Genomic DNA, 25,219 nt, shown 5'->3' on the forward strand with positions numbered 1-25,219 from the left:
GAAACCCTGTATCACTATGATATATGATCTGTCCATAGTACAGACATGCACATAATGTCACAATAAATCCATGCACACTAAAGAAAATAGAAATAAATAAAACATAAACTGTCCCGATATTTTCTTGTATTTTTCAGGTATTTCTTGTATATTGTGCATAGGTTGGTTAATACCCTCCTCCATTTTGGTTGTAAAACCTCTGGTTCTGTGTTCTACATTTTCAGGGGGCACTGGTGGCCAGGTCGTCTAAAGCGCTGTGCAGAGTTGGGCACGCTAGAAACCTATGATTGTGGGTTCGAATCCCTGTTCGCCCCGATTATGTTTCTAGGTTTGTCAGCACCATACCCGTGCTCGTGGATTTCACGTAATCGGTAAACGTCTGAGACCTGCATCACTTCAGGCTTTCCTCACACATTAAGCTGACACGCCGTGATATAACTGGAATACTGTTAAAAGCGGCGTTAAAGGCCAACTCACACACTCAACATTTTCTACCAAAACCTCAGAGACGTGATTTATTCTAACATATTACTAAAAATGTTGAGGACCACCTGATTCTTTCCTATTACTATAGTGTACAGGGCAGTCGGGTAGCCTAGTGGTTAAAGCGTTCGCTCGTCACGCCGAAGACCCGGGTTCGATTCCCGACATGGGTACAATGTGCGAAGCCCATTTCTGGTGTCCCCGGCCATGATATAGCTGGAATATTGCTAAAAGCGGCGTAAAACCATACTCAGTCAGTCAGTACTATAGTGTACAACAGCTTATTTCTTGTCTATGTCCCTTTGTATCTGACGTGTACCGGGTCTTTGAAAGGCATTTAGAAGTGATACACATAAGGAAGACAATATATGGATGTTAACTTCTTTATTAAGCTGACACGCCGTGATGTAACTGAAATAATGTTAAAAGCGGCGTTAAACCCATCTCACTCACCCACCATACCAAAATACGTGTGTGTGTGTGTGTGTTTTAAGTTTAAACCTTGTAAGGGAGATAACGATATATAGACGATTGGAGATTATCTAAATTATTGGAATCCCAAGATGAATAACTAAATGTCTTTAATTCTTACTATGAATGGAACTCGGTAAATTCCGTGTTAAATGTGCGCCACAAGGTATTTTCAATGTGTACGACTTTGATTCTGTCGCAGATGTGCAATCAGAAAATTCCACAGTGTCATCTGTGTCCGTCATCGATTTCTGATCACTTGCAATCTTGTCTATGTCCCTTTGTATCTGACGTATATCGGGTCTTTGAAAGGCATTTAGAAGTGATACACATAAGGAAGACAATATATGGATGTCAACTTCTTTATTATGAGGAACACAACGTTTGGGAGTACATGCTTACTCCTTCTTCAGGTGAATGAATGCCATGAGGCAGAGAGCATGTATATGTACAAATTAATAAGATAACAAAAGGTGGAAAATAACAAAGGGTAGAAACTAACACAGGAAGCCAACAGATGATTGGCGCTGATAGGTGATTAGCAATAGACAATGGAAGCTAACTCTTAAGTTATCATATCGGTAAGAATCTTCATCTGAGGCATGAAATACATTTACTTCATGAAAGGTTGCATGAAAGTTACAATTAAACCAAGGACAGAGTCAGTTCACATGTTATGAAAATGTATTGTTTACTAACAGGTCATACTCGGTTCGCCCCTATTATGTTTCTAGGTTTGTCAGCACCATACCCGTGCTCGTGGGGTCACCGAAGTTGTAAACATCTGAGACCTACATCACTTCGGGCTTTCCTCCCACATTAAGCTGACACGCCGTTATGTAACTTAAATAATGTTAAAAGCGGCGTTAAACCCAACTCACTCAACCACCATACCAAAACACGTTAAAAGATGGTACTTGTTATCCTCTCTGGCGCTCGGCAGTTTTAATCAATATTTTAACTCAGTTCTCAGTGTGTGTGTGTGTGTGTGTGTGTGTGTGTGTGTGTGTGCGTGCGTGCACCGTTATGCAGTCACATCGTTATTCATTCTTTTGAAACGGCACATGTAACAGGTAAAATAATAAACATTTAATTTAAACATAAAGGCACATAAATGAAACGTTGCTATCTAAAGGTATCTAATCGAGCTGGACAAGACTAGCTAAGGGCAGTCTGTTTGAGTCAGCATGTTTGAAGGACATCCACACCTCTCTGGTATTGTCTGGTATCGATCTAGAGGTCAAGGTCGAAGTCGGGGTCAGCACAAGCGTTCAGCGACAAATCAGGTCACTCCGGATAACTATGATGATGTTGAAAGTGAAATATATGACATTTACAAGATGGAGACGAGCTCTACACCTTTTGTTGGGAGGAGAGAGAAGGAACCACCAATGTTTATTGATTTAGCACTTAATGGTCAGCCATTAAGCATGGAGCTGGATACAGGTGCAACATTTTCAGTGATTAATGAGGACACTTACAGATTGTTAGGGAAAGATCCACCCAAACTAGGACCTCCTCATAACTTGTTACGTAGTTACCTAGGTGAGAAGATACCTCTGCTTGGTTCATGCTCAGTGAAAGTGAACTACGGCAAACAGTCAGCAGAACTGCCATTGATTGTAGTGAAAGGGAGAAGAGCTAATCTCTTTGGTCGCGACTGGCTGCGACATGTTCGTCTAGATTGGGGAACAATCCTCAGAGTTGATTGTGATGATGTGCAAAGTATCCTTAACTCACATTCTGATGTCTTCTAGGAGGAACTTGGTGAGTTGAAAGATACAAAAGTGAAGATTAACATATCTATTCCTTCACAACCACGCTTCTACAAGCACAGGAACATGGCCTATGCCTTGAGGGACAAGGTTGAGAATGAACTTGAACGATTAGAGCAGCAGGGTGTCATAAAACCAGTGCAGTACTCAGAGTGGGCAGCACCCATCGTACCAGTGTTGAAGTCGGATCAGTCTTCAGTGCGCATATGTGGAGATTACAAACTAACAGTCAACCAGGTAGCTAAACCAGATTGTTACCCAATACCCAGGATTGAGGACTTATTTGCATCCCTCTCAGGTGGTCGCAAGTTTACGAAATTGGACATGAGTAATGCCTACCAGCAGTTAGTGTTGGACGATGATTCCAAGAAACTCACCACAATTAACACCCATAAAGGTCTATACGAGTACCAACGATTACCTTTTGGGGTGTCGGCAGCTCCTGCTATCTTCCAGCGGACAATTGAATGTCTTCTCAGTGACTTGCCACATGTGTGCGTCTACCTCGATGATGTTCTCTTCACAGGTGTTGATGATGCAGAACACAACAAGAATCTGAAGGAAGTCCTTGACAGATTGCAGAAAGCAGGTTTGCGTCTAAACGCTTCAAAGTGTCACATCAAGAAAGACTCAGTCACTTACTTGGGACACCGGATTGACGCACAGGGACTGCATCCATTAGAGGAGAAGGTAAACGCTATTGTGTCCGCACCAGCTCCTCAGAATGTGACAGAGTTAAAGTCATTCCTTGGGATGGTGCAGTACTACCAGAGATTCCTGCCAAATCTCTCCACGACGTTAGTGCCACTACATGGGTTACTACAAAAGGACGCTCCATGGTCATGGACCAAGAAGCATGATACAGTATTTCTAAAGGTGAAATCTCACTTGTCTTCATGTAAGGTCTTGACTCACTACAATCCAGACCTTCCTCTCAACTTAGCAGCTGATGCTTCTCCATATGGAGTAGGTGCCGTCCTGTCACACATCATGCCAGATGGTACTGAGAAGCCTGTGGCGTTTGCGTCACGTTCCTTGTCACCTGCAGAAAAGAACTATTCACAGCTTGATAAAGAAGCACTGGCAATAGTGTTTGGCATAAAGAAATTCCACCAGTATTTGTTCGGACGGAAATTTCAACTGTTATCAGATCACAAACCCCTCATGGGTCTACTTGATGCAGAGAAAGGCATTCCATTGATGGCGTCAGCCAGACTCCAGAGATGGGCCTTGATGCTGGCAGCGTATGATTACAGTATTGTGTATAAACCAGGCTCAAAGTTAGCAAACGCAGATTGTTTGAGCAGATTGCCTCTGCAAACCCCTGTGTCTGTGCCGCCTGTTCCAGGAGACACAATAATGCTCCTCGAGAACATGGCAGAATTCCCAGTGAATGTGCGACAAATTCAGTTTTGGACAAGGAAGGATCCTTGTTAGCTAGAGTGAAGAAGTTAGTGGAATGTGGTTTTCCAGAAAACCTGAAGCCAGATACAGAGCTAAAGCCATATATTCAGAAGAAAACTGAGCTAAGTGTTCAGGATGGTGTGATTCTGTGGGGTAACAGAGTAGTGGTTCCACCTCAGGGTAGGAAACAGTGTGTAGATGTGTTGCATGAAGCTCACCCTGGAATAGCGAGGATGAAAGCTATTGCCAGAGGTCTTGTATGGTGGCCGTGCATTGATTCAGAGCTGGAGAACAAGGTCAGGACTTGTTCCATATGTCAGGAGAGTCGTTCCTCACCCTGCGAAGCAAAGTTACATCCGTGGGACTGGCCGTCCAAACCATGGTCACGTCTGCACATTGATTATGCAGGTCCCTTACAAGGTCAAATGTTCCTCATCATCGTAGACTCTCACTCTAAGTGGATGGATGTTTTCCCTGTCAACAGTGCAACTACGAGTGCCACTCTTGAGTGTCTTCGGAGAACATTTTCCATTCATGGTCTACCTGAGACAATAGTGTCTGATAATGGGACATGTTTCACAAGTGATGAATTTGCTATATTCATCAAGAGAAATGGTATTCAACACATCTGTACATCCCCTTACCATCCAGCGTCCAATGGACTGGCAGAGAGGAGTGTCCAGACGTTCAAACAAGGATTTAAGAAGCTCAGCGGCGGTTCCATCAACACCAGGGTGTCAAGATTCCTGTTCAGGTATCGTAACACTCCGCAGACTACGACAGGGTCATCTCCAGCGCAGTTACGATTGGGAAGACGTCCACGTTCCCATCTTGACTTGCTTCACCCTGACATCGGTGTTAAAGTTCAACATAAACAAGAGAAGCAGGCAAACTACCACAATAGACATACAAAGTCACGGGAGTTCGCTGTCGGTGATCTTGTTTACGTCAGGAACTTTCTTGGTAAGCCTAAATGGTTACCAGGGGAGATAATCCAGTGTACAGGTCCTATCTCCTTCAGAGTCAGCTTGGAAAATAACAAAATTGCGAGGCGACATATAGATCACCTCATCAAGCGTTATGTGGACCCCGATGCTGTGAAACCAGAATCCCCAGAATTGTTGGAAGAAAGTGAAGTGTCAAAGTCTGTCATCACTTTCTCACCAGAGCTCCCAGAGCCTAGTTCTGTACCAGTATCACCCGCAGACACGCCATTTCCGCGTACCAGGTTACCTACATGTGACACTAGTACAGAACTGTCCTCATCTGTTGAGTTGAGAAGATCGACTCGTGAGCGTCGAGCTCCAGATAGACTGAATCTGTAAACTACTGTATTTCATTGTTAAGTGTTCTTATTCAGATTGAACTTTAAGGTGCATGCTCAATTCATTTATTTCAGAAACCAAGTGAATGAACATTAAGTTTGTGAATTTCAGTGTTCAAGAATACTTCAGTGAACTTTATGGGAAAATTTCCATGGAACTCTTTGAGTTGATCACTATTTCTTTCTCAGTGACTGATGAGTTAGTAACATTGTTCACTAATTGCTTAAACAACAAGTTGTTAACTAAAGGGGGAGGAATGTAGCGTTTTAGTATCATATAACCAGTCACTCGCTTTATCCATACGATGTCTCTATATAAATGAGTGCGCACGTGTAACAGGGCCGGAAGTGTGTATTGTGTGCTAGCAGACCACATGGCTGCCGACTACACTTGACTGAGTGTATTGACATGTAATGAGAGAATACAACCTTTCCCTGGAAAGCCGAGTGTTTGTTGTAGCTGCCAAAGTCATCACATCAGGTGATGGTCGTACGTTACGTTTGTCTAAACACAACACCATTGCAAATTAATATTTACAGCCTGAGATAAGTTGCAAACATAATGCCCCTTACAAGGAACAAACAAGGTACACGACGCAACATGCTACCCGATGATCTTATGTGTCAGCAAGTGTCTTTTTCAAAAGCTGAGCGTTTCTTTCTTGCTGAACACAATACATACAGGTTGGCTTGATCTCCAAGGTAGGCCCAGGTATTCATCAGCTGCTACTTCATAGAAGTTACCTCCTACGTGTTTCCTTCATAGAAGGTACCTTTTATGATATGGTCACTCAGAATCCAAAATTGAAGTCAAAGTAGTTTCTTTAGACAGCTCCTCTGCTGAACATTGCGAGGGACATCAACAGATATTCCAAACCGTAAATATGGATAAGACGTACTCAACCTAGAGTTTGAATTGCACTTTATTTATATAAGAGTATGAAGGGGATATATTGCTCTTATGCAGCCATGTTGAACTCGATACCCTTCAAAAGGGTAGCCACAACAATTTAGATTTGTTTTTCAAATGTGTCTGACATTCAATTTTGAACTCTTCTTTGAGTGAGATTTTAAACAGCTAGCCAGAACTGTGAATTTCACATTCTTCGATTCTTAAAATAAGCGAAATAACAACTAAAAGATGATATTACAAGCAAAAACAAAAGCAGCCCACCTTGTCCTGAATACCCAAAAGTTTTCCCATCAGAAATATATATCAAAACCATTAAAACTTGACATCATGCAAGACAATGTGCACACGCTTCTGGGGACGTTTACTTCCCTTCATGTGACCTAGACCTCCAACGTCATCCAGTCAACTAGTTGCAAACTTAGTTGGTGTAACAAATATAAAGTATAAAGCCATACCATGCTAACAGCGGGGTGCTTAAAGATGGTTGCATATATTAGTAGGTAATCAGAAGCAAACATTCACTTCATTTATCTGGTGAATTATGTCTTCATGTTTGCTTGTTTAATGCCACAACCATCAACAGTCGAGCTGGACCAGTCAAACGTTATGAGAAGCATCTGAAACTGTTGATTCCATGTCATCATTCCCCAAGTCTAACCACCCAATCCATCTTTTTCCTCTTTAAGAGGTTTACTATTTTGGCGAAACTATTCAGCATCGGTATGTACCGACAGGATCATAAAGAAGGATCACAACCCACATGAAGAAGATACTAGAATGACAAGGATTTGGGACTTAATTTATTGGTGGTCATTGCTGTTACTTTGAAGACACCATAAATGTAGTCATTGAAAAATAGACCTGTACAAACTCACTCCCTGATGAGCTCTGTCTTTTCTTCCCACCAACTAGCAACCTGTCTGGTTTGTTGCACCAGAGAACGAATCCTGAAACATTTAGAGAGCTCTTGACAATACTGAAAGATTTGACAGACGTGTTCTGCAAAATGTACATTGGAGATGTGTGCAAAACTTTGCAGCTGAGCAAACCCTCTAAATAACTGTTTCTTCCTTAACTAGATCATCTTCCCGAGGCAAGGGCGTTAACTGACTATAAAAGTCCAGACACACCCTTCTGTCCATCAGCGAGTCTTCACAGGAACGCTCTGCGTGTATATGCGATAATTCCTATTTTCCGATCAATAATGTGTAAACGGAAGGTCACTTACACGTGATTCCCACCTCTACAGCTTTAAATAATATCCTATTAACACTTCCCCACATTTTCAGTTTCAATATTTGATGTATTATTTCAATTCCCAATGGACCGCCTTCGTGGTCTAGTGGTAGAGCGGAAGGTCCGGGTTTTGATCCCCGGCTGTGTCATACCAAAAGGGTTAAAAGATGGTACTTGTTGTTACCCTATCTGGCGCTCGGCATTAAGGGGCTAAAACGAGGACTGGTCGGCTTGAAGTCAGTATACTGTGTCTGAGTGGGGTATTCATGTTAAACTGCGGCATGGTATGTCAGTGAGCTGGCATTATAAATCGGCATCAGTTCAAACTAGTACACACACACACACACAGGCACGTACATACCCATCGCTATACAAGTGCAATTATCTTGGACGCGACGTTAAACCTCATTTCACCTCACCTCACCTCACCTCACCTCACCTCACCTCACCTCACTTCACCTCATTTCACCACCATGCCGAACTAGGCTGGAATTTCCAGTCTCGGTCGAAGGGCCACCAGAGCTATGTCCCTTCTATGTCCCTCCACTTGCACTGACTTTAAACAAAATGACTGCGTCCAGTGAGGACGATCTGATTGATAATCAAGATCTATATTGTATATAAAACGGGTCTTTCCCCGCGAAGAGCATCAAGTCTCTTGAGTACCTTGATCAAAAACATTAAAAGATTTGGACAACATCTGTCGACGCCCAAATGGCGGAACACATGATTTGCAAATCGTGCAGTCGACCGAAGTCTGCACTTGAAATCCATGTTTTTTCACGAACCGGATGTCTAGTTCCTTACTCTATTTGATTGGACTATGCATAGACTCGTTAGTCCAGCCAAAATATATCTCCATAATTGCAGCCTTGTTCGGCAAGGGTGGAAAGTGGGCTTTTGTAGTCAGTTATCTCCCTTGCCTCGGGAAAATGCAACTGGATCTGGATTTGTCCAGCTGTAAGTGTTGTACATACTGCAAATAATTTAACTGTAATGCCCTTCAAAAGACAGTCTCAAATCACATCACTGTGCGCCACCTTAAAAAATTAATTCAGACAAGTGTCATTAGTAAACGGATGCAAAGGCCCAACTTTAAGTATGCATTACTAAATTACTAAATTAGTATATTTTTGTTGATGCTGGTCGAGAGTCAATATGGTCAAAGAAATACCCCTCCTGCTCATTGCAAATCTCCTATTGGAAATGTGAAGTCCTTGTTTCCACGTAAATAGCAAATGTCCCTAAACAAAACATAATATGAAAAGACTCTCTTGTGATCCTTTACTCTTTAGCGTGAAAAGTAACTTGTATTATATGGTAACAAATATTGCAATATATGTCATACATATAAGGCCATCATTTCATGCCTATCGATCAATAAAGCTCTGATCAATCCCACGCATGCGAACATAGGATATGTATCACTTACTCTGCTGAAATTGCATTAGCACTAGCACTGGTCAACAGGCTAGGCTGAACTGCCGCACCTAGCACAGCATTGTACGTCACACCAGCACTACGACTCCCGCCATAGCCTCCATCTCTGTTTTTGGCCTGTCCAGTAACGGTCAACTCAAGGATCTAGAATATATAAAACGAACATCTAAATATTGTTGCTGACAACATTTTAGTGGCCACTATGTATACTACTCAAAAGATGATAAAATATGCCCTATTCTTACGTATTGCTATAATCCTTAATGTGATATACTCTTTTTTTTAAAAAGGAGGCGATACTCAGGAATAACTTAATTTCCAAAAATGTAATAAATGTTAGTTTCTAGTAATAGGTGTATGACAATAATGAAATCTTGCGAGGTGCTCCGGGGCACCAGCACCACCACTGCTTTGACTATGTGCTGATCTGGCACACGCACGCACGCACGCACGCACGCACGCACGGATAACTAGGAGTCGATGATTATATAATCATCGACTCCTAGTTGTCAATTCCTACTGAGTACCATACACAGCCCCCTTTCATATAACAACATGGAAATTATTAATTACGAACAGGTAACGTGTTCGTTGCGAAATGATAAATGTAGTATTGAAATCCCTTACTTTATTCTCGGCACTACCATATCTGCAATTCATTTAGTGGATAGCTTTACAAATATGATACCAATTTATCTGGAGAGGCAAACAAGACGAAGTTAAAATAAAAATTAGGTCATTACCTTCAAACTATGGTGGAATAAATGTCCCAATAATACAAACTATTATCGAGGCACAGAAGATTTCATGCATTGAGAGACTAATTACCAGAGGTCACCCTTTGTACCAGCATCTGTTATGGAACTGAATGGATTATGATATCCAGTTTATATTGATGACAATATTATCGCAAACATCTCTAATCGATGGTGGAGAGATGTCGTGAAGGCTTGGGCATATATATATATATATATATATATATATATATATATATATATATATATATATATATATATATATGCAATTAAAGAGGGAATAAGTATACAACAATGTCACAATAGTAACACTACAGTGGATGGTAAAGCAGTAGGAGATGTCGAATGGTACATGCAGGAGTGAGGCTAGTCAATGATATATTTCATGTTAATGGTGTAACATGCAACTTTCAAAAAATCGTTTAAAAAAGTATAACATAAACACGCGTTTTCTCACATTTCAAAGAATTAAAAATGCTGTTCTTAACCTTTTGCCAGAATAGAAACATAAATAGTTTCTAAAATAACCATACCTAATGCCAGCTCTCCCATTTAATGGTAACATGTCAAACTATCATTTTGAAAGGAAGTATATTGTTTCACGTTTGACTTCATTAAATGCAGCCTTTACAAGGACATCCGGTTACAGAAAGTGGAAAGAATGTTTCATAAACAATATGATAAATAATAGGTATAAGGAAAGTATTAGTAATGGCAATGGCGCCAATTCAAAACCATTCATAATATTCTAAGGATAAAAATATTTCTATTTCAAATGGGATACATAGATTTAAACCATTACACATTTTGCGATGAGACATCAGAGATCATAATTCATATACTATGTGAATGACCACATATTTCAAGGATCTTGAGCGATTTGACGGATTGGCTTGAACAGATATCAGGGGAGGTAATATATACAAAGGAAAATATTATATTTGGCTTTAAAGGTAAACATGATTATACCTGAGATGAGTTTCTTTAGTTACCAAAAATATATTTATAACAAAAATAGAAACAAGAAATATCATTTTCCACAACTTCAAATAGAAATGTAAAACTATCATGGCAATCAGAAACATCCCACCTTGTCAGCTTTGTCTGTCATCGTTTTCTGATCACTTGCAATCTTGTCTATGTCCCTTTGTATCCGACGTATATCGTCAAAATTCTTCATCTGACGCCTGAAATACATTTACTTCTACATGAAACTTACAATATAAGTAGAAATGTGTCATGTTCTAAAATTAAACTTCCACCAACACACCCTCTGTGTAACATGTCTTTTTGGTCGTCGTGGTCTACCATTTCGCGAAAAAAAAACTAATCGTGAGTTATTTGAAATAGCGTTACATAAATCAAGATGAGTCGCTGCTTAACCCCGCTTTGAAAAGGTTTTCAATGATATGACGACATAAATATCTTGGATTCGACCCAACATAGCTTTCGGTCACGCCTCGAAGACGCAGAGCGAATTGCGGCGCCTTAGATATTAACCCGTGTACGAATATTTACCTGATTTTCTTAATGTATCTCGAGTGCAGATTGTAAAGCATTGTTTTAATGTCAAGGAGTAATTTGTCACACTCTCTCCTGGTCCTTTGGCTTCAAACAGAAAACAATATGTAAAACATAGCATGAGCATTTTCCAGGAAGCGAATATAATTAAACACGGAGCTAAATACAATTTGGGATGTAGTTTTAGAAAGTTCAGTTATCAAACTGTTAATCAGTTTTAACTTTACCATAACTGCATAATTTTTTTGTCATTTCAAGTTGTATAGTGAGTGAGTGTGGTTTACGCCGCTTTTATCAATATTCCAGCAATATCATTGCGGTGGACGCCAGAAATGAGCTTCACACATTGTGCGCATGTGGAATCGAAACCCGTGTCTTTGGCGCGGCGAGCGAACGCTTTATCCACTTGGCTACCGCACCGCATACATAGGTTCCCAAACAGACATACTCATTACATTATGCAGAGTTGAACCATGATTTTGGAGGAAAAAAACAAAAAGCAGCCATGGTATTAACAACTGTAAGGCGGAAACACCGCGCAAGCTAATATTTATAGAGACACTTCCTTCTCAATCATTGTCGGTAGGCCTTTTGTAAAACTGATACGAACAATTACAGGATACAAAAAAGAATAACAGTTGCTTCAATAATTCGAAATAGCTGTGGCAGTATTTTCTAACCGAGAAAACGTGGATCATGGTCATTGTCAGACCAATTCTAACCCGAATCTTCACGGGGGTTACGTCAAATGTTGAACTAAGCCTTGTTGGCTTTGCTTAACTTGCCATGCGTGTTAGCTTTCAAATTAAACGGTATAAACTACAGGTAACCTAGATCAACATTGAAAATACAGTATGTTTATAACCAATAGTTTGAATCTCGTCTTACATAACCGTGCTCTGCCGGCCAGCAGAAAGGTCCATGGAAGGTTCGTAAAACTCTTCGATTAGTGCCAACTTTCTTTCGGCTTCGAACCTGCAAGGCAACGACAGAGGCCATTGATTGATCTCGTGAATAACACCCTTAGTTCATTCACAAGCTCGTGTAAAAATAATCGACAAGTCATCAACCAAGTCATTGCTATATTTTATAAAAGAAAATCCAATGTCTGATCTTGCAAGTTGATGGCCTCGGACTTTTTTTTCTTTCTTTTTTTAAACCCCACTGATGACCGATTTATTACAGAAAAAACGCAACGTGATAAACACATAACTTTTAACTGAAATTAACACGATTGATATGAAATATATAATTATAATGAGGACTTAATGACGTTTCAGGTTAACTTAATATTTATAAATTAATGTGCATAACAGGGGCAGCATGGTGTGATATTTGTTTTTGTTGGAATATGGAAACCATTAATTTAAATGTCGGAAATTAGCAAGTGGCAAGTAAGTTACTCACTGCCGCTCTTGTAACTCTCTAGAGAATGCTTTGTCCTTCTCGTCTTCTTTAAGCTGAGTCTGCAGGTATTCTTGGAGAGACAAATTACATTTGCACTGAAATGAAGACTGATTTTTTTCAATTTAAGACCAATACTAAGACAACCACGTAATACGTGTGGATGACACCTTAGTACCATGACAAAGTGATTGAGGTGGTTTGTTGTGTTTAACGACGATTTAAATATATTTGTCACTTATATCATGGCGTATCAGATATATGTGATGGGAAAGCAGTAGTGGGCGTTTCCAGTCTGGTGATAGCCATGATAAGGGGTACTGATTGAGCTGACAGACCAAGGATAAGAATCGGGGCGAAACCTGGTGCTCCTTCGGCAAAACGACCGTAACTCTCATTCTTTAACATAGACTTATGACAACCGTTGAGCTAACATCACTTTGTGAAAAGGAGCCCTGGGTGCAATCTAACGATCAGCGGACTCTGACACGACTCATGGAACACAAGTCTTCATGGCGAATAACAGCGCCTTCGAGCATTCGGCCAGAGTCCCGACAAGGAGATTTAAACGTATAATTAAAACGCTTGACGAGTCTTGGTATCAAGGTCTAAAATCACAAAGACATCAGTGTTTAAGAAAGATATTGCCAGTTTTCCCACAAATATTTGTGGCGGCCATCTTGGATATAAACGTCTCACCTGCTGATACCGCCGAGGCAAGTCGACCAACAACATTTTAATACGTTGAAGCAAATCCTTTTGTTTTTGGTCAGTCAGCATCATCTTGCTTTTAGCTTCCTCCAAGGCAGATAAGAAGAATACTCTTTTCCTAATTTCTTTGAACACAATCTCCAACCCATCAATATGCTTGATCAACATACTGATTGTCTCTGTCGTGAAATACCTTTGACAAAATATAGCACCGAGTCAATGAAAGGAATAACCTGGACACAACTACTTGCATAGTCGTAAGAACTTTTACGCTTGCGTTGAGGAATCACAATGCAAAATAGTGAGTTATACCGGGTGAGCTTATACAGTCCTACTTGTGGCACAATGTTCGACTGTTCATTTGATAACATATGAAATGTCCCCAATATGTCTACAATGTAACTCTAAGGCTTTGAGGGGCGGTCGGGTAGCCTAGTGGTTAAATACATAATACATAATAGGGATACGATGACATGCATGAACAAAGTCACCGAGCCTGATCACCCGATCCCGTTAGTCGCCTCTTACGACAAGCATAATCGCCTTTTATGGCAAGCATGGGTTGCTGAAGAACTATTCTAACCCCGATCTTCACGGGTGTCAACAGTTGTGAAATATTGATACCGAAGGATGGAGCTGCTGAATTGTTGTTCTATATTAAACGCATTTATTCAATGGATATCGTTGTGCAACAAACATTCATGTTATGTATAACTGATTTGGTACAGCATATTTGCAGCAGAAAAATAATTCATTTCCGCAATTTCGTAAATAATGGCCAAACTATAGTCACAATTATTAATATTTTATTAATAATAACATTTAATATTCTCAATTATTATGTCATGATTAAATTTGAACCGAACTAAATTATGACATGCACACAATTTACGTAGCTGACAAATGAGACAAACGATACTTACTGAAATTCATATGCTCCCTCCAGGATGCAATCAAAATTCGTCTTTGCAGTTTTTAAACTTCGTTGGAACCAGCGAATGTATTCATCGTCATCCAGTAGGCCAATTCCAGGAGTAGTTCTCTCTGACAAGAGACACTGCTAATATAGCACTATATATTTTGGACAACAAGATGTCTAAATGGATAGCAGAAACGGTGATAAAAGTGAAAATTGGTACATTTTCAACAGCACTAAATTTCAGAGATGCCCCGATTGTCTCTCTAGTAATTGGTTATGTTGCATTCGCATTCATAGGCAATTGGTTTTGTTATGAGGTTGACATTTTCAAAAGAATGTTTGGTTCAAGGTGAAGATTTTAAATATAAAAGACAATAGGATCATGAAAGAACTGCATCTGTTTCCCAAGAAATACCGCAATTTAGTTCTTATACGCCGATTGGGGTAGGAGGTTTTCTCCGTTTGAGGCACAATACTTCGTTGTGTAGTATACCCCATGTACTGTTATCAACGACCCGTGTGTGAATTTCTTACACGTCAGTATACTTTCTCCTTGTACATACAGCCATTACGCATAATTGATTTTCCATAAATTTCATTTTGCTGAAAGACATATGATGTTTTACAAGTATGCCAAGGCGCCGAAATGTTGTAGTTAGACGATGATGGTGAAAGCCGTCTAATAGATAACAAATGATGCCTGGAATGTTGTTTCGATTCCCTTAACGCCTGCATTGTTCCATAATTGATTTTATCAGGGTTCCGGATAATTCTTTGTAGACAATGAGTATTTACTTACATGTTTTCATTCACTTTGAGTATTGATAGTTTTCTTTGGGTATTCAGTCTATTGGATATACGGTAAAGTACGTTTATAACGAACACGCTTATAACGAACTGACGGATATAACGAACTGATTTTATGGTCCCGACTATTTGTTATTTTTATGCTATATATATGCTTATAACGAACTACGGTTATAACAAACTAAAGTTAGTGGTCCCTTCGAGTTCGTTATAACCGTAGTTTACTCTATTTACAGCAATCATGAATTTATAATAACTCTGTTTGAAATGCTGTTTCAGGGACTTCTTGCTTGTTTTTGTGCTGCCCCAAGTATGTAACAAGCTCCGACATTCATACAGTTTGGCCCTCACTCTATGAAGGGTCATACTCCAATGAACTCACACAAAGTGAGAGTCATTTCTCAAATATATATCATGTGTCTGATACTATACATATTTCCTTATTAATGACTGAAATATTAAAGCCCCGGGATGAAAGCCCCAAGAAACTAAAACTGATGATTGCAAGACTATTTTTGCTAGTTTGCTCGTACGACACGCATGGCGTAGTGGGGACCTATATTCCGTATTTTCTTCATTAAACGCCCGTGCGTATATTTTTTTCAGAAACTCTGTATCCCCGGCGTTTAGTCGAGGCCCGATTTCAATTTCCGACTTATGCAAAGATTGGAATGGGGTCCAATACGAAATTTGATTTGAAAACGTTATTTCGAAATAACAGTGCAAAAATAAAATTTGCGGGCTGGTCGTGAACACCAATGCTTTTACCACATGAAATAATTGAGCCCAGATCATAAGGTACTTAACCTTATACTCACCACTAGTTATAATATACTGCACCGCGTTCGTGCCGCGCGTGTAGAGATACAACATTCTCACACCGTATACAGACTTGAAATTACTCTGTTGGAGTTGCTCCCCTTTACAGAGAAGCAACTGGGCTGAACCTGTTACGTTGGCTTCTTTTGTTATCCCTTCTTGCAACTTGTGGAGGCTGTCAAGAGAAAAGTCCTGATCTTAAATCATTATTCACAAATCAGCGACGGAACGAACTAACATTTAAACACGTGGTTGATTCTTTTCATTTTGCATTACGATAACACATTATGCTGGTTATATTAGTCTGTCTTACAGACCCTGATACATTTATATCAACTACAGCCCATGCAAGTCTATAATGTTTGGCAAGTCTAGATTACTGCAGTATCTGAAAATGAAGAGAATCACTGGGCTCCCTTTTTATTTTCTGTATGATATGTTCATTTCAGAGACTATATGTTAGTCTATGGTTATATGTATGTATGTATGGTGAAGTAAGGGTGTAGTAGCCTAGTGGTTAAAGCGTTCGCTCGTCACGCCGAAACCCAGGTTCGATTCCCCACATGGGCAAATTGGGAAAAGCCCGTTTCTTGCAGCCCCCGTCGTGACATTGCTGGAGTTTTTCAAAAGCAGTATAATACATAAAATCATCCTCCTCCACATATAGATTTATGCCATCGTCAATAATTTGATGTGAGATATAAAGTACATGTACGTGGTTTACGTCATCCTGTAAACCTACCTGTCACAGGTAATTAGATATTCCGCCCAGCCCATGTAGTTTATCACCCGGACATCCGCCATCGTCAGCTGATGTTCCTTCCGATCTGGATTAGTCAGGGACAGGGAAATATATTAATTTTGCTTAAGAGTCACACAAATACTAGTACATCTTTGTAGGCGGTTAGAAGCTCGATGTTAATGTGACAAGGAGTGCTTGTACACACACACACACACACACACACACACACACACACACACACACACACACACACACACACACACACACATATATATAGAACTACACAGTCAATCTTTAAAGAGATCTATCTATCTATCTATCTATCTTTTTATATATATATATATATATATATATATATATATATATATATATGCATGCACGTCGCATATAAGTGCAATAATCTTCTGCGCGACGTCAAACCCCTTTTCACCTCCCTTCACTTGTTTCACTTGGCGAATTCTCTGTGTTTATCTCCATGCGTGTCAGTTGTCAGCCGAGAGTGACTCTCGAGGTGAACAAAGCTAGGATATAGTTGAAATCGGTGTTAACTGAACTGCGCCTACGTTTTGTACCTCGTCAATGTCTCCACGAAAGAATATCAACACTACACTTTATGAAATTCGTTTACACCACCTGAACAAAGAATCTAAATACGGTTTTGTAAAGAACGACAATCTCCACGCATACTGCGCAATAAGCCACGTCAGCTTAAGGTCAAAGCCAATGTCACGCTGACATTCTATGAATCAATATCAACGAGCTGTACGTGTAGCTATTGTCCCCATTAACGGGTGTTCACTGTATACTGACACATTGGCGTTGTGTATGTTGTATAACCCCTTTACCTTTTTACCCTAGTTATGTTTGTAACTATTATTAACTATCGTTCAGTTTAAAAGATTTGAGGTAAAGTATTGTTAGTTACCTGCTACAGTGATGAATGTATCCATTAAATCCGAGGCTTAGAACATGTCACATGTTACTGAAAGGCAGTTCCTTTCATTGTGAACATACACAGAAACGGATCCGATTGTTCGTTTGAACAGGCCTTAGTTCAACATACCGACTGCGGTCTCTATTGTAGAACAAACAGTACACATTGCATATGAGACTCAGATGGGATTGGATGTAGGTGTCACCTATTATAAGGGTCCGACCAGGGGTGGTGCTGGTAAGGGTGGGTGTGTGTTTGTGTGTGTGTGTGTGTGTGGGGGGGGGGGGGGGGGGGTGCTTACGATCAGGAGTGCATTAGCCACCAGGAATGCATTAGACACCAGGAGTGCATTGGAGACCATGAATGCATTAGACACCTGGAGTGTATTAGAAACCAGAAATACATTCGACACCAGGAGTGCATTAGAGACCATGAATGCATTAGACACCAGGAGCGCATTAGAGGCACGGAGTGCATTAGACACCAGGAGTGCATTAGACACAAGGAGCGCATTAGACACCAGGAGTGCATTAGACACCAGGAGCGCATTAGAGGCACAGAGTGCATTAGAGACCATGAATGCATTAGACACCAGGAGCGCATTAGACACCAGGAGGGCATAAGAGGCACAGAGCGCATAAGACACCAGGAGTGCATTGGAGACCATGAATGCATTAGACACCTGGAGTGTATTAGAAACCAGAAATACATTAGACACCAGGGGTGCATTAGAGACCATGAATGCATTAGACACCAGGAACGCATTAGAGGCACGGAGTGCATTAGGCACCAGGAGTGCATTAGACACCAGGAGCGCATTAGAGGAACAGAGTGCATTAGAGACCATGAATGCATTAGAGACCATGAATGCATTAGACACCAGGAGGGCATAAGAGGCACAGAGTGCATTAGACACCAGGAGTGCATTAGAGACCATGAATGCATTAGACACCAGGAGCGCATTAGACACCAGGAGGTCATAAGAGGCACAGAGTGCATTAGACACCAGGAGTGCATTAGATACAATGAATGCATTAGACACCAGGAGCGCATTAGACACCAGGTGGGCATAAGAGGCACAGAGTGCATTAGACACCAGGAGAGTATTAGACACCTGGAGTGTCATTAGTCATCAGGAATGCATTTGATTCACGGAGTGCATATTACACCTTGGGTGCATTTGAGACCAGGAATGCATTTGAGACCAGGAGTGCATTAGACACCAGGAGTGCATTAGACACCAGGAGGGCATTAGAGGCACGGAGCGCATTAGACACATGGAATGCATTAGAGGCATGGAGTGCATTAGATACCATGAATGCATTAGACATTAGAAGTGCATTAGACACCAGGAGTGCGTTAGACATCCGTAATGCATTTGACACCAGGAATGCATGATAGAAATGGAGTCTATTAGACACCAGGAGCGCATTAGAGGCACCGGATGCATTTGAGACCAGGAATGCATTAGAGACCTGGAGTGCGTAAGAGACCATGAATGCATTAGACACCTGGAATGCATAGGACACCTGGAATGTATTAGACACCAGGAATGCACTAGACACCAGGAAGGCATTAGAGGCACGGAGTGCATTTGAAACAAGGAATGCATTAGATACCCGGAATGCATTAGACACATTGGATGCATTAGAGGCACGGCGTGCATTAGACACATGGAATGCATTAGAGGCATGGAGTGCATTAGATACCATGAATGCATTAGACATCAGAAGTGCATTAAACACCAGGAGTGCGTTAGACACTAGGAGTGCGTTAGACACCTGTAATGCATTCGACACCAGGAATGCGTTAGAGAAATGGAGTTAATTAGACACCAGGAGCGCATTAGAGGCACCGGGTTCATTTGAGACCAGGAACGAATTAGACACCAGGAAGGCATTAGAGGCACGGAGTGCATTTGAAACAAGGAATGCATTTGACACCCGGAATGCATTAGACACCAGGAAGGTATTAGAGGCACGGAGTGCATTTGAAACAAGGAATGCATTTGACACCCGGAATGCATTAGACACCAGGAAGGCATTAGAGGCACGGAGTGCATTTGAAACAAGGAATGCATTAGATACCCGGAGTGCATTAGACACCAGGAAGGCATGAGACACCAGGAAGGTATTAGAGGCACGGAGTGCATTTGAAACAAGGAATGCATTAGACACCCGGAGTGCATTAGACACCAGGAAGGCATGAGACACCAGGAAGGTATTAGAGGCACGGAGTGCATTTGAAACAAGGAATGCATTAGAAACCCGGAGTGCATTAGACACCAGGAAGGCATGAGACACCAGGAAGGTATTAGAGGCACGGAGTGCATTTGAAACAAGGAATGCATTAGACACCCGGAGTGCATTAGACACCAGGAAGGCATGAGACACCAGGAAGGTATTAGAGGCACGGAGTGCATTTGAAACAAGGAATGCATTAGACACCCGGAGTGCATTAGACACCAGGAAGGCATGAGACACCAGGAAGGTATTAGAGGCACGGAGTGCATTTGAAACAAGGAATGCATTAGACACCCGAAGTGCATTAGACACCAGGAAGGCATTAGACACCAGGAAGGTATTAGAGGCACGGAGTGCATTTGAAACAAGGAATGCATTAGAGACCTGGAGTGCATTAGACACCAGGAAGGCATGAGACACCAGGAAGGCATTAGAGGCACGGAGTGCATTAGACACCAGGAATGCATTAGAGACCTGGAGTGCATTTGAGGCACGGAGTGCATTAGCCACCTGGAATGTATGAGACACCAGGGAAGCATTGGAGGCACGTAGTGCATTAGACACCTGGAATGTATGAGACACCAGGGAAGCATTGGAGGCACGTAGTGCATTAGCCACCTGGAATGTATGAGACACCAGGGAAGCATTGGAGGCACGTAGTGCATTAGACACCTGGAATGTATGAGACACCAGGGAAGCATTGGAGGCACGTAGTGCATTAGACACCTGGAATGTATGAGACACAAGGAATGCATTAGAAGCACGTGGTGCATTAGACACCAGAAATACATTAGACACCAGTAGTGCATTAGACACTAGGAATGCAATAGAGACCTGGAGTGCATTAGAGGCACGGAGTGCATTAGAGACCATGAATGCATTAGAGATCAGGAGTGCATTAGACACCGGGAGTGCATTAGATACCAGGAGTGCATTAGACACCTGGAAATCACTAGACACCAGAATTACATTAGACACCAGGAGTGCATTAGACACCATGAATGCATTAGACACCAGGAGTGCATTAGAAACAAGGAATGCAATAGACACCAGGAGCGCAATAGACACCAGGAATGCATTAGATACCTAGAGTGCATGAGACACCAGGGATGCATTAGACACCAGGAGTGCATTAAAAACCTGAAATGCATTAGACACCAGAAGCGCAATAGACACCAGGAATGCATTAGATACCTTGAGTGCATTAGACACCCAGTTTGCATAAGATACCTGAATTGCAATAGACACCAGGAGTGCATTAGACACCAGGAGTGCATTAGACACCAGGAGCGCATTAGACACCTAGAGTGCACTAGACACCTGGAATGCATTAGATACGTTACGTGCTTAGAAGAGGCCTGCATTGCATTAGACACCCAGAGTGCATTAGTGACCAGTCGTTTATGAGAGACCTAGAGTGCATTAGACACTTACGTGCATTAGATACCCGGAATGCATTAGAGACCAGGCGTCTAGAAGAGACCCATCTTATATAAGAGACCTGACATCTATTAGGAGCCCGTTATCTATTCACACTATCTGATTTGTTTATTCGTACAATTTCAGTGGGAACGCTAAGGTCCTTTTTAACGACGTTTCACTGTAAGTAAAAAGATAATATTTACATATAGCCCTCGCCACTTGAAACAGAATCACGAAATGTCGCGATTATTAATTAGGTAAATACAGCTGCTCTCAGTATCCCGGATTTAGCCACGTGTTCAAAACACAATGACGATTTGTATCGCTAGCAAAATATATATTAACATTATTCCATTCACGGCGTGTCAGCTTAACGTGGGAGGAAAGTGATGCAGGTCTCAGACGTTTACCACTTCGGTGAAACCCACGAGCACGGATATGGTGCTGGCAAACCTAGAAACATAATCGGGGCGAACCGGGATTCGAACCCACAATCATAGGTTTCTGGATTGCCAAAGGGAAAGCAACTCTGCACAGCGAATCGCCGCGCCCTAGATGACTGGGCAACCCGTGCCCCAGAAATATTTCCAACATAATAACAAGTAAATATGTCCTTGCAGGCACAAAGGCCAGGTCAAGAATAAGTTCATTAAGATAATAATTCAAATATTTCAAGAGTATTTATGTAATACACCTTGCACTGTTATTTACTTGTCCGAAACAAAAATATTCCTACCTTCAGGTACCTTTGAGAGTAAAAAATATTTGAATTGGACGGCTTCCTACGCTTGGCTGATTGATACAGATTATTCGGTTTTCCCCAGCCTGATATATTTAGAACCACGTAATGCAGACTGAAAGTAGAACGCAGGACCAAAGACAAGGGCGTTGCAATGACACAAATAGAACCACATGTGTGTTGTTTTGTAATGCATGCACTTTAAAATGGTGGTGCCTCCTTCCCTATTTTGCAACTGCTACGGAGACAAGGAAATGACGAACAATAGACGAAAAGACGATAAACAAATCTTACCGTCTATCTAGTTGTTTGTTTATTGTTTAATGCCGCACTCAGCAATATTCTAGCTATATGACGGCCGTCTGTATTCGAATCTGAGCCAGACAACCCAGTGATTGATATCATGAGCATCGATCCAAGCATGTGGGTTACGATGAAATGCATCAACCAAGTCAGCGAACCTGACCACCCGATCCCGTTAGTCGCCTCTTACTAAAATCATGGTTGCTTTTTACGGCAAGCATGGGTTTCTGAAGACCTATTTCACCCCGGATCTTCACGGGTCGGTGGCAGACGTAAGACTCCATGGCTAAAAATGTGTCAGAATTATGTCCATTAAGTACTCTGGGGGTGGTTTGTTTGCTAAAATGATTTCATAGACTTTGGTTTGGTGGCCTTTTCTGGCTACACTTAACCTTAACAACCACGAGAAAATGTCTACCTTTTTTAAGCCGAAGTTGGAGGGTTTTTTTGTCATATGGGTCTCTATCACTGTGATATTGTGCTTGTCCCTCACAACTAAACCCTTGTCTGGGAGAGTAGGAGGAAGCTCTGTTGTTACATATTCTGTAAATACCGTAGTCGCGTCCGTTGAGTAGATTTTGACCGAAAAAGACAATTTACAACCTGGTAAGAAACCCAAGTGAGACCATGCATGTAGAGTAATAAGCCTCTCTTCTTTCCCTTGGGTATCTGACTTTTCTGACTTGTGTCAGAGCGCTGTCACTGATGGCGTATGATTTGTAGTTGTCCACATGTCATCAAGATAAATAACTTTGTAGACCTCTTCTCGTTTCTCTGAAATGGGGCGTAAATAGTTTCCTCTCATATTTACCCAATTAGTTCTTTCACACAGAGATAGTTTTGTGTCTGGCACACGTTTGTGCGGAAAACCAAACTTCACTAAATACTTACATAGTGTATATCTTGAAAGAGAAATATTGTTAGTCTTCATGTAGATAAAAGTTTTGGATGACAAATGTCTGGTGAAATCTTCGAATAACGTTTCTCACTACTCTCAAAGTGAAACTGTCTGACTTTGCTGCACATCTTGATTTTGAGACGGGTCCTGTGTCCACATATTTGAAGTATTGTCAGTGGCTTGATGGGGGAGATTAACCGGGTTGAACGTGGTATTTTCAATGCTCTTAAAGTTCTCTCTGTAAACCCGGAAAGCGATACAATATGAATACCTCTCTCGACTTCCTTGTCGAAGAATTAATACACACCTGTGATTATAATGCGTAATTTCAGTGATAACATGGCTCTCTTGGCTAATGTATGTTAACCATCGTATCGTTTCCGTTTTCCAGTTGTGCATATTCATTATTAGACTTGTAAGGATGACCTCAGGCCATTCACGAGAATAACTTGCTTATATGACCTGTTATACATTCCATCAGTTGCTCCTGCACCCTGAATGTTGTCATCAAAACAATCGACACATATTAATGATAGTCATAAAGATAACTTTTTTCACAAGTGTTCAAGAATGTTTAAAAAAATGTTTCTATTACATTTCGATGTGTGTATATGTGATTACACGAATTTGAATTCATTTGAAGATAATTGAGAAAAAGGTGTCCCACAAGTTAAGTTGACGGACTCTACACGGTCGAGGGTAATCGTCGCTGGTCAAGTGTCATGTTTTCAGATGTAATCAGTTATGTTGTGGGGTGGCATCACTATGACTGACCGAACCCCTCACCAAACTGTGCAAGGAAGGGTCACTGGACAGTACTACCGGGACAATATGCTGACACCCGTTGTTGTCCCGTTTGAAAGAAGTCGACGTGTTGTCTTTCAGGACGACAACGTCAGTGCTCACCGTGCATGAATCGTCAATGCTCACCGTGTATGAATCGTCAATGCTCACCGTGTATGAATCGTCAATGCTCACCGTGCATGAATCGTCAATGCTCACCGTGTATGAATCGTCAATGCTCACCGTGTATGAATCGTCAATGCTCACCGTGTATGAATCGTCAATGCTCACCGTGTATGAATCGTCAATGCTCACCGTGCATGAATCGTCAATGCTCACCGTGTATGAATCGTCAATGCTCACCGTGCATGAATCGTCAATGCTCACCGTGTATGAATCGTCAATGCTCACCGTGCATGAATCGTCAATGCTCACCGTGTATGAATCGTCAATGCTCACCGTGTATGAATCGTCAATGCTCACCGTGCATGAATCGTCAATGCTCACCGTGTATGAATCGTCAATGCTCACCGTGCATGAATCGTCAATGCTCACCGTGTATGAATCGTCAATGCTCACCGTGCATGAATCGTCAATGCTCACCGTGTATGAATCGTCAATGCTCACCGTGTATGAATCGTCAATGCTCACCGTGTATGAATCGTCAATGCTCACCGTGCATGAATCGTCAATGCTCACCGTGCATGAATCGTCAATGCTCACCGTGCATGAATCGTCAATGCTCACCGTGTATGAATCGTCAATGCTCACCGTGCATGAATCGTCAATGCTCACCGTGCATGAATCGTCAATGCTCACCGTGTATGAATCGTCAATGCTCACCGTGCATGAATCGTCAATGCTCACCGTGCATGAATCGTCAATGCTCACCGTGTATGAATCGTCAATGCTCACCGTGCATGAATCGTCAATGCTCACCGTGTATGAATCGTCAATGCTCACCGTGCATGAATCGTCAATGCTCACCGTGTATGAATCGTCAATGCTCACCGTGTATGAATCGTCAATGCTCACCGTGCATGAATCGTCAATGCTCACCTCCAGCAGCACAAAATCCATAGACTGCCATAGCATTATCCAATTATCCAAGAATCCGTCTTGGTACCTCTAAACTGGTCATATGAACAACAAATACATTTACTTGAGTTCATT

General features: G+C 41.4%; 3 protein-coding genes across 3 annotated transcripts; all 3 read right to left on the bottom strand.

The window, feature by feature from the left end:
- Positions 1 to 6,763: 6,763 nt before the first annotated feature.
- LOC139446747 (uncharacterized) lies at positions 6,764 to 17,700 on the bottom strand. The gene is made up of 11 exons (XM_071228050.1): positions 17,650 to 17,700; positions 16,725 to 16,809; positions 15,982 to 16,157; positions 14,361 to 14,481; positions 13,426 to 13,630; positions 12,730 to 12,824; positions 12,211 to 12,297; positions 11,320 to 11,409; positions 10,892 to 10,988; positions 9,039 to 9,190; positions 6,764 to 7,317 (listed from the first exon to the last, which is right to left on the bottom strand). Exons 1-11 carry the CDS (start codon positions 17,672 to 17,674, stop codon positions 7,242 to 7,244), a joined length of 1,209 nt encoding a protein of 402 aa, XP_071084151.1. The 5' UTR covers positions 17,675 to 17,700; the 3' UTR covers positions 6,764 to 7,241.
- Positions 17,701 to 17,778: 78 nt separating this feature from the next.
- Positions 17,779 to 18,784, bottom strand: LOC139446323 (uro-adherence factor A-like). Its single transcript, XM_071227670.1, has 2 exons — positions 17,960 to 18,784; positions 17,779 to 17,799 (listed from the first exon to the last, which is right to left on the bottom strand). The coding sequence occupies exons 1-2, from the start codon at positions 18,782 to 18,784 to the stop codon at positions 17,779 to 17,781; spliced, it is 846 nt and encodes a 281-aa protein (XP_071083771.1).
- Positions 18,785 to 19,481: 697 nt separating this feature from the next.
- LOC139446324 (serine-rich adhesin for platelets-like) lies at positions 19,482 to 25,141 on the bottom strand. Its single transcript, XM_071227671.1, has 2 exons — positions 24,050 to 25,141; positions 19,482 to 20,987 (listed from the first exon to the last, which is right to left on the bottom strand). Exons 1-2 carry the CDS (start codon positions 25,139 to 25,141, stop codon positions 19,482 to 19,484), a joined length of 2,598 nt encoding a protein of 865 aa, XP_071083772.1.
- Positions 25,142 to 25,219: the final 78 nt, after the last annotated feature.

Source organism: Haliotis cracherodii, unplaced genomic scaffold (assembly GCF_022045235.1).
Source record: "Haliotis cracherodii isolate W230 unplaced genomic scaffold, xgHalCrac1.p SCAF_6, whole genome shotgun sequence".
Taxonomy (NCBI): domain Eukaryota; kingdom Metazoa; phylum Mollusca; class Gastropoda; order Lepetellida; family Haliotidae; genus Haliotis; species Haliotis cracherodii.